General features: G+C 47.2%; 5 protein-coding genes across 6 annotated transcripts; 3 read left to right on the top strand and 2 right to left on the bottom strand.

Annotated features, from left to right (window-relative positions):
* Positions 1-39: 39 nt before the first annotated feature.
* On the top strand, positions 40-3207 carry LOC108128072 (cilia- and flagella-associated protein 58). Its single transcript, XM_017245441.3, has 4 exons — positions 40-737; positions 795-1412; positions 1472-1788; positions 1846-3207. The coding sequence occupies exons 1-4, from the start codon at positions 166-168 to the stop codon at positions 3105-3107; spliced, it is 2769 nt and encodes a 922-aa protein (XP_017100930.2). The 5' UTR covers positions 40-165; the 3' UTR covers positions 3108-3207.
* LOC108128073 (cilia- and flagella-associated protein 58) lies at positions 3135-6273 on the bottom strand. Of its 2 annotated transcripts, XM_017245442.3 has the most exons (7): positions 6136-6273; positions 5866-6085; positions 5516-5805; positions 5005-5453; positions 4637-4953; positions 3619-4580; positions 3137-3558 (listed from the first exon to the last, which is right to left on the bottom strand). In XM_017245442.3, exons 1-7 carry the CDS (start codon positions 6226-6228, stop codon positions 3289-3291), a joined length of 2601 nt encoding a protein of 866 aa, XP_017100931.2. In that variant the 5' UTR covers positions 6229-6273; the 3' UTR covers positions 3137-3288. The 2 variants fall into 2 exon arrangements, with proteins under 2 accessions (XP_070137481.1, XP_017100931.2); XM_070281380.1 differs by lacking the exons at positions 5516-5805; positions 5866-6085; positions 6136-6273 and having other exon boundaries at positions 3135-3558; positions 4637-4934; positions 5005-5068.
* Positions 6274-6345: 72 nt separating this feature from the next.
* LOC108128075 (palmitoyltransferase ZDHHC16) lies at positions 6346-8144 on the bottom strand. The gene is made up of 6 exons (XM_017245445.3): positions 7992-8144; positions 7780-7927; positions 7412-7721; positions 7147-7358; positions 6763-7088; positions 6346-6710 (listed from the first exon to the last, which is right to left on the bottom strand). The coding sequence occupies exons 1-6, from the start codon at positions 8033-8035 to the stop codon at positions 6605-6607; spliced, it is 1146 nt and encodes a 381-aa protein (XP_017100934.2). The 5' UTR covers positions 8036-8144; the 3' UTR covers positions 6346-6604.
* An 11-nt stretch (positions 8145-8155) lies between these two features.
* LOC108128074 (NKAP family protein CG6066) lies at positions 8156-9718 on the top strand. Its single transcript, XM_017245444.3, has one exon. It carries the CDS (start codon positions 8287-8289, stop codon positions 9625-9627), a length of 1341 nt encoding a protein of 446 aa, XP_017100933.2. The 5' UTR covers positions 8156-8286; the 3' UTR covers positions 9628-9718.
* Positions 9719-9825: 107 nt separating this feature from the next.
* Positions 9826-13288, top strand: gb (solute carrier family 7 member genderblind). Its single transcript, XM_070281381.1, has 7 exons — positions 9826-10008; positions 10281-10817; positions 11267-11780; positions 11885-12085; positions 12169-12318; positions 12509-12686; positions 12746-13288. Exons 2-7 carry the CDS (start codon positions 10360-10362, stop codon positions 12805-12807), a joined length of 1563 nt encoding a protein of 520 aa, XP_070137482.1. The 5' UTR covers positions 9826-10008; positions 10281-10359; the 3' UTR covers positions 12808-13288.
* The last annotated feature ends 1032 nt before the right edge of the window (positions 13289-14320 follow it).

The following is a 14320-nucleotide window of genomic DNA, read 5'->3' as shown; positions in this document are numbered from 1 at the left end:
GTGGGGGTGCTTTAATTTAGAATTTAGAATTTAAGTCATTCCTGTTAGATAGTTGCCTCACAACACACTCCAACTTGACACTACTATTGTTTGTTTTTCGTTCTTTTGTTTTTGGAGGCATTTTCCTCCATTTTCCGTTGAAAGTTGAGCCGTTCTTGAGCGAAGATGGTGGAGGAGAAGGTGGACACCGCAGAATCCCCCAAGGGGAAGAACAATAAGGTCAAGGTGAAGATAGCCAAGCCCGCCAAGTCCTCGGCAACCTCGTCCAAGACTTCCGTGTCCAACCCATCCCTGCATTCCATTGCCGAGCGCTTCAAGGACGTCAAGGATGCGGCCCAAATGGACCTGCTGCTGGACCTAGACGACAACTTCTTCGCGAGATCGTACCTGTTCGTGCAGTCTGTGTTCACGAAGAACAGCGAGCTTGCCGCCAAGTTCAAGTACTACGTGGACATCCTCTCCAGGCTCCACAGCCACTACGCCTCCGAGCTGGCTGAGGGCAAGGCCATGCAGATTAAGATCCGAAGCGCGGATGAAAAGCTGCAGCTGGCTCTTCGCACCACAGCCACTTCGGAGGCGATGATGGACCGCCTGCGGGAGTCGCTGGAGGACGCCTGGCGCAGCGAGGATGCGTCCAAAAACCGGCAGGAGAACCTGCAGCTCCAGCTGTTGTCCTTCTCCCAAAACGATCAGTCGTTTATCAGGAGCACCAACCTGGATCAGGACACCCCAAAAGGGTAAGTGGCTTCCACTTGAGAAATGGAGAGAAGAAATTCAATCTGGGGTGCTTTTAGGCGGGAGGGACACATACGAAGCATGGTTTACCGCGAGCGGGATCGCCTGGCGGCCGAGCTAAAGGACTACGTGAAGCGCCTTCAACTGAACCGCCTCTACGCGGAATCCTTGGAGGGAATGATCGAGGCCAACCAGGAGACCAACGTGAAGCTGCGACAGCAACTAAGGAGTATCGAGGTGGAGCAATACCGAACGGAAAACACACACAATCAAGAGATTCTCAACTACGAGGAGAGGATCACGACCTTGGGCAAGGAATTGGAGGCCTTGTTCCACCGCAACCAGGAGCTGGTCTTTAAGGACAAGCAACTGGGAGAACTAAACATCGCCCACGACGCCCTGAAGGTGCGCTGCGATCGCCTAAGCCGAGAAAACGTGACCCTGTCCAAGGTGAACCACGCCAACGAGGAGGAGAGGTTCAAGTTGCAGACCAGCATCAAGATGCTGGAGCGATTGAACAACTCCCAGCGTCGCGACATGAGCGAACTGACGGCGGCCAGAAAGCACGCCGAGCGGGAGTTGAAGAAGAAGAGCGACGAGACCGTGTTCCTGGAGCGAAGATTCCTCCAGTTGTCCAAAAAAAATACCGAACTCCAAGATCAGGCATACGTTAATAAGTAAGTGTATGGTTAAAAGTATACTGACCTTAATATCTATGAGGAATGATCCCCGAAAGCAATGAAATCAAGGTGCAGGAGAAGAAGATAGCGATGGCCAACTCGAAACTGGACGATGCCCTTCACCAAAGGGACGACATGGTGCGCACACGGGAGAAGCTCCGAATGGAGATCACCCGACTGAACGACATGGTCGCTGGTGTGAAGCACGAGATGGCCGTATTGCGCCACCAGATGCAGGACGTCCAGGAAGACCTACACCGGGCCAACAAGCAGCTGGATGACAAGGAGTTGCAGGTGATGAAGGCTCAGCGCGAGAAGAGGGAGGTGGCAGCGGAGCTGAATGAGACGTTGAAGAGGATTGATGGGCTGGAGGGTGAGTGCCTCGAATGCCTCGAGTGCCTTCCATTTAAATATCTCCTCTTCCGTTTAGAGTCTCTGTCGATTAAGACCGAACGCCTCGAGCTCATCCAGTCGGAGTTGCAGCAAAAGCACCAGGCGTATGTAAACGCCAAGAAGCAGATGGAGATCATCCACTCGGAGAAGGTGATGCTGATGAAGACGATGGACCTGTGCTCGCGGGATCGCTCCACGCTGCAGAGCACGATGGCCAAGTTGACCCACCAGATCAACCAGTTGGCTAACACGGTAGCCCTAAACGAAAAGGAGATATCCGCACTCCGCAACCAGATCGAGCAGCTGAACAGGGCCGTGAAACAGAAGCAGAACGAGATCCATTCGAAGGAGCGCCTGTTGGCCAGCACCCGCTCCGACTTGCGGGAGATGAAGATCCGGGCGGAGCAGTCGCAGCACACCATCGACGCCGACGACCAGCGCTTCAAGACCATGTCCTGTGCCCTGGAAGAGGTGAACAAGGAGAAGAGTTTGGTGGGTTTGCAGATGGTCAGGCGAAACGACGAAGTGCGTCTGCTCAAGGAACGTCTGTCCATGATGCAGAAAGCCATCAATCGGGGCACCATGCAGTACAACCAGCGCTTGGAGGACATCCGGCTGCTCAAGCTTGAGGTGGCCAACGTCCGCATGTCCCACGAGTGCATGCAGCGCGAGGTGGGCAACAAGGCTTCCCTGCGGCGGGATGTGATTCGGCTGGAGCGCTTGCTGAATCAAGAAAGGCTGCGGGTGACCGCCTACGGGGAGGAGCTGGCCCGCCCCTGTCGCATTCACCGCTGGCGCGTCCTCCTCGGCAAGGATCCTAGGCGGTTCGAGCTGCTGCGCAAGGTCCAAACCTTACTGCGCCAAAACATTAAGCTCTCCCTGGAGCGGGAAAACATGGCCAAGAGTCTGGAGGAGTCTAAGCGCCAGTACGAAGGCCTTAAGCGAACTATCAAGCACATGCCCGATCCCAGCGTGCGGGAGAAGCTCTGTGTCCAGCAGCGGATAAACCGCAAGCAGAGTCGACGCCTTAAGGCCGCCACTGCAGAGTTGAGGATCAACGAGATCGATTTAAAGGCCCGCGAGTGCCTCATCAATGGCTTCCAGGAGCAGCTGCGGCAGCAACATCAGCTCCAGAAACTGTGCGACACTGGCTGCGGGGACGGCAAAACACCCGCAGCCCCGCCTCACGACGAAAGGTTCTTGGACACCCTTTTCGACAGTTCCTCCACCTCGAACCATGACAAAAGGTCAAAGTACTGCAAAAAGACCATGCACCGGCCCCGATCTCTGCCAAAGTAGTATCCATTATCCACCTAAGCGTAAACTAACAGAAATATGTCAGAAACACAACATAAATATTACTTTTTTACATTAAAGTTTAATTTCTTAAAATACCTTATGTTTCTGCTTTTGTTTTTATCTTTAAAAACACTTTAATTATCTTTAATTACTAAAAATATTATCCTTCTGATTGATATTTTCAAAGTAAATTGCCAACCATTTTGAACCCAGCGCCCAGAGTTCTTGGGAGCTGTGCCGGTGCTGAGTAGCAGTGCATCTGGTCCAGCAACTGGCGCTCCTCGATGAGCTTCTGCTTGTGTTTCTTCTCCTCCAGTAGCTGGGTCTTGGTCATGGCCAGATTAACCCGCATCTCCTCCAGTTTCTGCTTCTTCGATTTTTCATCCGCCTCTCTGGCACTCAGCTCTGCTTTCAGGATCTTTAGCTTGCGATCCTTGGCGGACAACGTGGCCTGTCCATAAGAAAAATAAAAGTCATAAATGACCTATAACTCATGCGTATAAAGACCCACCTTGACACTATTTAGCTCCGCCCGAACTTTGTGACTGGGCAACTTTAGCATAAACTCCCGAAGGGCGGCGTACAACTGCTGAGCTTCGTTCAAAGCCCGCTCCTGCTCCAAAGCTGCCACATTTTGTTGCAGCAACTGTTTGCGCAGAATGGCGATGCGCCCTAGCAGGTCCATCTTTTCGGGATCCTTTCCGCTGAGCAGGCGCCAGCGGTGCACATTCATTGGGGTCACCATCTCGTCCTGCAGTGCGCGAGCCTTGATCCGCTCCTGGTTGAGCATTCGGTGCATCTGGAGAAGCTCTTGCCGTAGGTCTGCCGCACTCTCCCGATCCGTCCTCAACACATCTCTCTCCGTGCGCAGGTTCTTAATTTCAATGCCCATCAGGCGTATGTCATCCTGGCTCTGGCTGCACTGCCTCTGGGTTTGGTCATAGACGGTTTGAAGGTTCGCCAGATTATGCTTCAACTGCTCATACTCCTCGTTCCGCTTGGTGAGTGCCGCGCTGATGGCGTTCTTCTCGTTCATCAGGTTGTCCACATCTTTGCGTAGCCGAGTCAGTTTTTGTTCATCCTCCTGGAGAGACTTGGCATGTCGGTCGTTCTCCTTGCGCTTGTCCAGCAGCTCCGCCTTTGTGTGTTGTTGGCCTAGCTGGGCGTGGCGGATGTCGTTCCGCATCAGACGCCGTTCCTTTTCCATGCGGTCTATTTGGAGCTGCAGTTTGGACAGTTCCGCATCCCGGTAGCCAACCTTGCCTTTGAGTTTCTCCACAACCGCCTGAAGGTTGACCAACTGATCGCGCAGCTTCTGTCGCTCCTCATCCGCCGCCTGGACGTTCCTTTGGAGGGTGTGCCTCTCGTTGGCCAGGACGTCATATTGCTGCTGGAACTTTGAGCACTTGGTCTCCAAGTCGCTGATGGTGCGCTTCAGTTCGATTTCGTAGTTTTCCTTCAAATGCAATTCGTCTAATGGGGGAATGGTTTAAAGTTTAACTTGTAAAATATCAATAAGAATGTATTACTTTGCAAGGCATCCAGCTTGTCTATCCAGTGCTGTATCTCGTCCATTTTTTTGGTCTTCTCCTTCTTTAGTTTGGTGGCATCCTCATTGAGCTTCTTCAGCTTAATGTCCATGCTGCTGATGGTGTCCTTTAGGGCTCGAACCTCATGCTGCGACTCCTGATGTTGGGCACTGCTGTGATCCAGGTGTTGGTGCGTGGTCTGGAGGTCTCGCCTCAAACAGTCCCTCTCCTTGGTTAAGTTCTCGTTGTTCTTCTCGAAGTGGTGGACTACTCTTCGCATAGATTCCAGCTCCTTGTCCTGGGTGCCCAGTTGGGTTCTGTAGGAGTATTCTAGGTTTTCTAAATGTTGCTAATAGAAAGTCACTTACTTTAGTCTTATGTTTTCCTGCTCGACCTCTCTTTTGGCTTCATCCAGACCTGCATATTTCCGGGCAATAGTCTCCTGGGACTTGGCCAGCTTGCCATTGTCCTGACGCACTTTGATCAACTCATCCTCTCGAACCTTCAGCAAATTGATTCTCTGGTTCAGGGCTCTTTTGTTCTTATCTCTCTCCTGCACCGTGTATTCCAGATCTACGGTAATCTTCGCCAGCTTGTTGTTCGTGGCATTGTGCTGGGTGTTCAAGTGCTCCAGATTCGTTTTAAGCGACAGGATCTGTAGGTTCTGTCGCACCTTTACTTTGGTCAAGTGCTCGTTGGCGGACTTCATTTGGGAGATTTGCTCCTGGTACCGGGATTCCTCCGATTTCATTGTAGAGAGTTCCTTGGTTAAGGCATCACTTTTACGTTTAAGATTACAGGCGTCGCTGGAGGTTTCCTAAACACAATAAGTTGGGTGGGTAATGGATATGTTTATATCATTGTGAATCATTTACTCACATCTAGCAGCTTCACCAGTTCCTTATTCTTGGCCTCCAAACCTTCAATGGTTCTATCCAATTCGGTGCAGTAGGTCCTTTGTAATACCAGACGCTTATTGAGTTCATTTATCTCGGCAGTGAGGCGTTCCCGCTCCTTGCCATCATCTCGCTTGCTCATGGCGATTCGCTTTTCGTTGAGATGGACTATCATCGCCTCGGCTTCATCCAGCTTTTCCCGAAGACTCAAAACTTCATCTTGGGCAGACTGCTCGCGGATTTGGGCAGCATCCTTTTGTCTCCAAGCGCCCTCTAGTTAGTCATGGGAATGTTTTAACATATTTTTCCCTGGATTCTTTAAAAGGAACCCACCTATCACGCCACGGAGCTCCTCAATAGTGGCCATGTCCATTTTGCTCACACGAGCCGCGTTCTCCAATCGCTCTTCGAGACCCTCAATCTCCTTTCGCAGCTCCTGACTCCGCTCCTTCTCCATGCGCAGATCGCTCTTGTAGCGGCTGCCACAAATAAGTAATCTTTGGACATTGTCCGCATTGTTGGGAGTATCCTTTTGCCGCAAGGCTTTTGTGGCCTGCGAGAATTCCAAGGCATATATGAAATACATTGTAGTTACCAACTCACCTCGGGTATCTTGTCACACAGCTCCTTGTAGAAGTCATCATCAAAGTCGTCTGGCACCAAAGGCTCATCTTCAGATCCCGACGCCTTCGACATTTTTCTCTTTTTCCAAAGCTAATGCCGCTATCGACCAAACTTTCAAGGTTGCAACCTTGTCCTGGCAACAAGTTGCCATACCGGCACAAGTTTCCTTGGGCAACCACAACAGGTTAGTTTGTTTACTTTCTTCGGAATTTATTAAGTAAAAAAGCTTCATAATTCTTAGTCTCTATGGAAACATTATCAGCTCCAACATGCCATGGAATTTGCAAGTGCCACTATCTCTTCGACATATTTTAGTTAATCTCTACGGCTTTGAGTAAACTTTGGAATATTCTTTAAATAAATTACAAAAAATTAGTTACTTTCAGCTTAGGCTTAATTAATTAGACTAAATTGACTTTTTGCCATCACAAGAGCTTCGATGTTGGGACTATGGCCACTCATCCTCGAAGGGAGCATCGTGGACCGTGTGGAAACTGAGCCCAGTGCCTTCGGGCTTGTGCCAAGACGGCAGCAAAACAGTTCGCCAAAAGGATCTGCAGACAAGTTGATTAAAGAATGGAATTTTCTGAAGGATAACAAGCTCACCTGCCCCTCACTAAACCAAGAAACAGTTTCCAGTTCTTCTTGGTGCCGAAATTGTAGGGGTTTATGTAAATGCGTTGCTGTTGAAGGAGTCTTTTCCTTTCTGCTTCATTGATGTGGGATTCCACACTTGTTTCCCCCCGGGTGATGAGCTTCGCGTGCCAGGTGCACAGAGTGCCCAGAGCTATCACCACGGCCGCGTTAGTGAAGGCCATGAACCACAGGACTCTCCGACGACCTGGCGAGGGTGCATCCGTGTCTACGATGGGAGTTGGTAGGTTGTGCACAGCTGGTGGCTGCATAAAATCGTCGTATTCATTCGGATGAGTCTGTAAATAGCACTCATTAGTTACTATTTTTATAGATTAAAACTAGGAAATCAATTACCACTGGAATAATGTGTCCACTAAGGTTAAATTTCACCGGCTGCCCTTCTAGAGGCTCTACTTCAGTCCAGTTGTCGCCATGATCCAGCCATAGATACTTATAGCCAATCTCAAGACCAAACAATATGAGAAACAGACAGCCCATTGTAGTGTACATCATGTATAAGAAAAAGTATCTATGGTTTGCATAGCCCACACAATTGTTAAGCCAAGCTAAAGGGAATAAATGTTTCATTGCTTTAAAATGATATATTTTGGATACGTACGACAGTGATGATCCATTTTAAGGATGCAGCGATTGCACACGGAACAGTGGTGAGTTCTGGGAGGTTTTGGGGATATACACTTTCCGCACATGCTGACTGCCTCCACCAAGGACACGCCTTCGGGCGGATAGCCAGCTGGGGTAATCACGGCCATTATATAATGGAAGACCACATTCAAAAGAAGCCAGTTGCCCACAATAAGCAGAAACACCGTCATGAGCTGGCTTTTGGCCCACCAGAAGGGCAGCCCAATCCAGTAGGCGATGCTTACTACTGAGGTGGTCAAGGCAGCCACTCCAACCACAAAGAACTGAAATGATAACAAACTTCAACACCCTTCACTAAGCTAGGCTTTCGTTGAGTGTTACCGGCCCCAGGCAGTGTGTATAGTTGTCCACTACCCAAAATATGGGAGTCAGACACACATCCGAGGCATAGGAGGAGTTCATGTGGGCATTGAAAGTCAGCGAGTGCCAGCAGTGCTTCATGTAGCTCCAACGCAGCCGGCACATCGAGCTGTCAAAAAATAAACAAAAAGCATAAACAACTGTTCTGATTGCCAGTCCTGAAAGCGTCTTACAGCAGCTCCTGGCTGGAGTGACCTCTCCAAGTAATACGGGCCATTTCAGTCTGGCTTTATCGAACCGTCCCAGACTTTTTCACAACATATTTTCTAATAAAGTTACTTATTTGTTTTTTTTTTTGTGTGCGGCAGTGTGGCCGCTCGCCAAGGTCGTAAATTAAAATCCACACAAAGTCCACAGCCTTGCGGCGGTTGAAACACAGAGTGACCGTTGATTATATCAGCTGTTTATATCAAGCAAACGAATATTTTGTTTATTTGTGAAATTAATTAATATTGTGCCAATTTTGGTATGCGTTCACGCAGCAGAAGTCGCAGCCGTCGCCGGCGCAGCAGATCGGACTCAAGGGATCGATCTCGAGCGGATAAAAGGATTAGTACTCGTCAGCGGTCATGTTCCAGAGAGAGGGAACTTCACAAGGCAAGGGCACCAAGACGATCGAGGGAAAAGGAATCACCACCTAGGCGACAACGCTCCCGCTCACCGTCTTCCGGCTCAGAAAGTTCTTCAAGCGACAGCGGTTCCTCCAGAAGTAGGTCGAGGCGGCGAAAATCCAGATCGAAAACCGTGGAACGATGGCCGAATGATAGGTACCACGAAATAAACGACCGACGTGAGAATCCATTTCGAGGGCAAACAGAGAGAAGCTACATCAACGATCCAGCGGAACCATCTAACAGATCCCATAACAGAGGCAGAGGAGGCGGTGGCCATCATCCCAGGGGCGACTCAAAACTTGTCATTGCTCGTAGGAACCACAGGGTGACAATCGCCGAAGAAGGAGTGCCAGATGTCTGGGGCAAGAGTCCGTCACGGCCAGAGAACGGGGATGTGGAGCTGGTAAAGGGATCCTATATAGGACCCAAGAAAAAGAAAAAGAAGAACAAGGGAAAATCCAAGAAATCCGATAAAAAGTCCAAGAAAAAAGCCAAGAAATCGAAAAAGAAAAAGAGCAAAAAAGCGTCCAGCTCTGAGGACTCCTCTAGTTCTAGTTCTAGCAGTGAGGACAGCAGTGATGACACCTCCAGCTCCAGTTCCAGCTCAGAAGCTGAGTCAGAGACCGAGGAGGAGGATGTTTGGCTTGAGAAAACGGCTGAGGGGATCAAAAAATCCAAAAAGAAGAAATCCTCAAGTAAAAAAGACAAAAAGTCCAAAAAGAAGAAAAAGAAGAGAAAGTCAGAAAGAGATGAGAAAGCCAAGAAGAGTTCCTCGTCTTCCAGCAAGTCAAAAATTAAGGATGGAGCCTCCCATAACGATGAGGACGTGGGCCCATCCCTTCGCACTGGCGGCAGCCTAAATCAGAAGGACTTTGGCAGGGCTTTGCTGCCTGGAGAAGGTGCCGCCATGGCAGCCTACATAGCTGAGGGCAAGAGAATTCCTCGGCGTGGTGAGATCGGACTGACTTCCGATGAAATCGCCAACTTCGAGTCCGTGGGCTATGTGATGAGTGGCAGTAGGCATCGCCGCATGGAGGCTGTGCGTATCCGTAAGGAGAACCAGCTGTACTCCGCCGACGAGAAGAGGGCATTGGCCATGTTCAGCAAGGAGGAGCGTCAGAAGCGAGAGAACAAGATCCTATCGCAGTTCAAGGACATGATCCACTCCAAGTTGCAGGCCAAGGACAAAAAGTAGAAAAGTCTATTCTTATTATAAGCATCAAGGCCGACATTTTAATTTTCATATTAAATATTGTAAAGATCACGAATAAATTTTATACATTTGAATCTAATAAAAAACTAAAAATTAAATTTAAAACAAAAGTAGTTTGAATTAAAAAAGTCAAGCACCCTGTGTGCCAATATTGGGATTCCACGGAAAAGCCAGTCTGGTCACACTGCCGAAATGTCCGATAAAACGTGGGGTTGAAAAACCTTTGGTAAAAGTGTGCCAATTTTGAAATTGAACCCAAAGATTGCATCATTTGCGGTTACATCCATGTTGGGTCTTGTTTCTACTTAATCATTAGTCAAATTCCACACCACTGAGTGTCATTTTTTAGACAATTCGCGAATGGTAGGTGCCAAAAAAAGTGCCAGCGAGTGAGCAAGACAACAATAGGCGAACAGGCGAGCAAAACAAACTACCACTAACCGGCGGTAGATAAGCAGGCTTGCAAGAAGAAGAGCCGTGCCAAACAAACGAATGATAAGCACGCCGAATACAATTGAAAAATACATTAACAACCAGACACACACAGGCACATAAGAGAACACACCCACACATTGGCTTCGTTTAATCAATTAACGGGACAACGGCTAAACGTTCAGTTTTATTCTCGGTCTTAGTTCCAGTTCGTTTCCAACTGTCGCGTGCGAAGATTGTGTCACCGAGAAAGGTTCCTGGGGTGAAAATAGAGACTTGACCATGCCCGCCGCCGACGAATTGCAGTCGCCAACCAGCGAAATGGTTCTCCTGACCCCTAACTCGGAGAACCCTCCACCCAGCTTAGGGCCCAACGACCATGCCAACGAGAAACAGGCCAACAACCAAGGAGGACGCGAAGGATCTGCGGAATCAGACAGCAGTCGTGTGGTGATGAAGAAGCAACTGGGCCTACTGGAGGGTGTGGCCATTATTCTGGGAATTATCTTCGGCTCCGGGATATTCGTTTCACCCAAAGGCGTCATCCAGGAGGTCGACGCCGTAGGTACCTCGCTGGTCATCTGGGTGCTGTGCGGGCTGCTGTCCATGATTGGAGCTCTGTGCTACGCGGAACTGGGCACTGCGATACCAAAGTCTGGAGGAGACTATGCCTACATTTTCGAGGCGTACGGATCTTTGCCGGCGTTTCTGTATCTCTGGGATGCCATGATGATATTTGTGTAAGTTTTAAAAAGAACCTAAGGTCTTTCAAATAGACTAATATAGTTTAAAAAAAATTGCTTTAGCTGTCAATAATGAATAAATTATGATTCAAGGTTTTTTTTTAAAACCAAAAGATAAAATATTCATAAGAATTCTCGAAAGAATTCATTAGCAATTGACAGGGTCAAGGCCGTGGAGCCACCCAGATAAGCCAACAAAAGTCAACAATAACGATTTTCTAGGCCAGTTAATAGAAAGTAAAACCATTCCTATCGTTCTAAATCTACAGTCTGCAAATATATATTTGCTTTTACGAAAGTTAGTGTATTACCTGCTTTATTGCTGCTATTTTTGGCATTTAGAACTAGCGATAAGCATTTGTGCAGGGAGATTATCAGTTGGACATATGTCTGAATGCAGGATGCATAAATTTTCCATTGATTTGTTTGGTTCTTATCTGTTGCAGACCTACAACCAACGCGATTATGGGCCTCACTTTCGCTTCCTATGTGCTGGAGCCATTTTTTGGCGGCGCTTGCCATATTCCCAAGATAGCTCTACAGCTCTTGGCCGCTGCCACCATCATATTCCTCACCTATTTGAACTCGTACTATATGAAAATAACCACAAAAATGCAGAACATCATCATGTTCACCAAGATCGCTGCTCTGGTGCTGATTATCATCGTGGGCCTGGTTTGGATGTTGATGGGAAACACGGAGAACTTTAGCCGCCCCTTCGAGAGCACTCAGACTGATCCCGGCAAGCTTTCGGTTGCCTTTTACTCCGGCATCTTTTCCTATGCCGGTTGGAATTATTTAAACTTTATGACTGAGGAACTCCGCGATCCCTACCGGAATCTGCCGCGTGCCATTTACATTTCACTCCCTCTCGTCACCGGAATTTACGTGCTGGCCAATATGGCGTATCTGGCCGTACTTTCGCCTTCTGAGATGATCGCCTCCAACGCCATAGCTGTGGTAAGAATCTAACCCATGGATATTGGAAAACATTTGTGTCTGTTTTATTCAAACCAGAACTGAGGCTTGCGAACTGTTTCAATTGCTAACCCATATCTTTTCAGACCTTTGGCAATAAAATTCTCGGCGGCTTTGCTTTAATCATACCCGTCATGGTAGCCATCTCGGCCTTTGGCGGCCTTTCCGTCCACATCATGACCTCCTCCCGCATGTGCTTTGTGGGTGCCCGTAACGGCCACATGCCGGCTATTCTGTCGCACATCAGCGTGAAGAGCTACACACCGCTGCCGTCGCTGGTCTTTCTGGTGAGTGGACTGCGCCCCTCAATTAACGTACAAAAGATATTATGTAATTAATCTCTAATTGACTTTTTTGCCTCCACTCGCAGTGCTTTCTCTCGATTGTGATGCTGGTAGTAAGTGACGTGTATGTGCTGATCACCTATAGCAGCATTGTGGAATCGTTCTTTATAATGCTGTCAGTGTCGGCGGTTCTGTACTTCCGCTACACTCGTCCTTGCATGGAGCGGCCAATTAAAGTAAGTTGACCAATCGATGATGGACAGCTTAATACCCTAGGTATTCTACCATGTCATGTTCAGTACAATATAGAAATTATGGCTCTGTGCTGTAATATTTATTAAAAAGTTGACCCCTCTTAACCTTTACCTTGTCACACTAAGCTCAATTCATGCTATATTTTACGATTATATTGTTTTCCTCCGTCAGGTCTCTTTGTGGATTCCCGCCGTGTTTGTTGTCGTATGTGCCTTTCTGGTTGTGGTGCCCATTTATGTGGCGCCCTACGAGGTCGGCATGGGGGTATTAATCACCCTAATTGGCATACCGTTCTACTACGTGGGTGTCGTGTGGCAGAATAAGCCGAAATGGGTGCAGCAGTCGATTGGTAGGTATTCGCACCAACCCTCTATTCCCCGTTTCATATTATACCGTTTTTCTTTATAGACTCGCTGACCTTCACTTGCCAGAAAATATTTATGTCTGCCAAAGAGGAGAAGAGGGATTAAACTAAATGCATAATCACCAAAAAGGAAAACCAAAAATCATATTGATAAAATATGGAAGTTACGAGGTTACTTTTACTCTCTAAATTTATGTTAACGCTTAGGACGCTCGATGTTCGTCCGATTCAATGTGAACTGTGGAACCTGAATACCAAAAACAAACAAAAATACCTAAAAAGCATCACATCGACTACAAAACTAAGTCTCCGAAATAATATTTTTTTATACATATGAAACATGAAAAAGAACGTTGCCCCAACATGTAATATCATCGAATAGTAGTTTAGTTTCGTTGAAATCATTTAGGATTTAATTTACCAAAGTAACAGTGGCCAATTTCGGCATATTTTTTGATATTTGCCATATGGTGGTTCCTTATTTTTTTGTTTGTATTATTTTGTTTGGTTTTTATCGTTTAAAATGTTTTTAACCCATATTTTACCACCTAAGCCTTTGCATTTGTAATAAAGACTTTGTACGTTTATTCGAGCTTTGTCAATCTTTTAGGCGCTGCCCGCAAAAGTATGCTAAAACTATTTTCGAAAAGAACAAAACAAAATTTATTTGATAAAGGTAAATTGATTGAGCATCAATTGCGGGTGCCTTAAGCCTATCCGACAGTATGCCTGTGGTAATCGATTACGACTGATAAGTCATACTACTATTTTTAAGCCATTCATGACGGCGAAGTTGTTATACTGGCCAAAAATAAATCGCCACCGTCGCAAATTTTGACATTTGGAACTTTCGGATACCCGGGGCATGACGCCAGCTCTATATTCGATCACTGATAGTGTATTCCGTACGGATCTGGACGCGAGTCTAGGTGTTTTTAATTGATAAAATTGTAGCGAGTATTCCGGATGCTCGGCACGGAAACCAGGTGCGCCCGTCTATGCAAAACTAGGCTACTTGGTATGCGACGTATTTGGCGCCTCGTTTAATGGCTTTTTAAGTATTTATATTCACTTGGTACGACTAGTTACCAGATCGCTCGTAAAATTGGCTCAATTTAATACTTTTTATCATAGCCAAATAATTGAGTTATTGCGACTGGTCGAGCATTGCTAATGCCCTGGGTGGCTCCTTGATCTTTGCCTTGTAAACACTCTGAATTGGTGTCGATCTTCGCCAGCAATCTCCGCCATTTCACAAGTTGGCTCTAAGATCAATAACAGCTTGATTAACTATTGCTAATTGCTGGCACGTGAGTTCCGCTGCAAAATAAAACACCTCTTGCTCTTGATGGACTCTATGTTTATTGATTGATGGGAGCGTAATCTAGCACATTAAAATATCTTACTAATACATTAGTTGCAAGAAACCTGACGTTTTCATAATCAATTGCTTCGGTGGATAGAACCATCATTCGTTTCTATTGACAAGGAGTTCCTTTTGAGCCAAGCTGCTCATGTGATAATCATGCGATTATATTCAGCCAAAATATTGACACCTTTTTGAGCCATAATTTTGGTGTACAATGTCGTGTCCAAACACTTAAATTAGCGGTAGGAAG

The sequence above is a fragment of the Drosophila bipectinata genome, chromosome 3R, assembly GCF_030179905.1.
Source record: "Drosophila bipectinata strain 14024-0381.07 chromosome 3R, DbipHiC1v2, whole genome shotgun sequence".
NCBI lineage: Eukaryota > Metazoa > Arthropoda > Insecta > Diptera > Drosophilidae > Drosophila > Drosophila bipectinata.
Note: the sequence above shows the minus strand (reverse complement) of the source record. Positions and strands in the feature narration are given on the sequence as shown.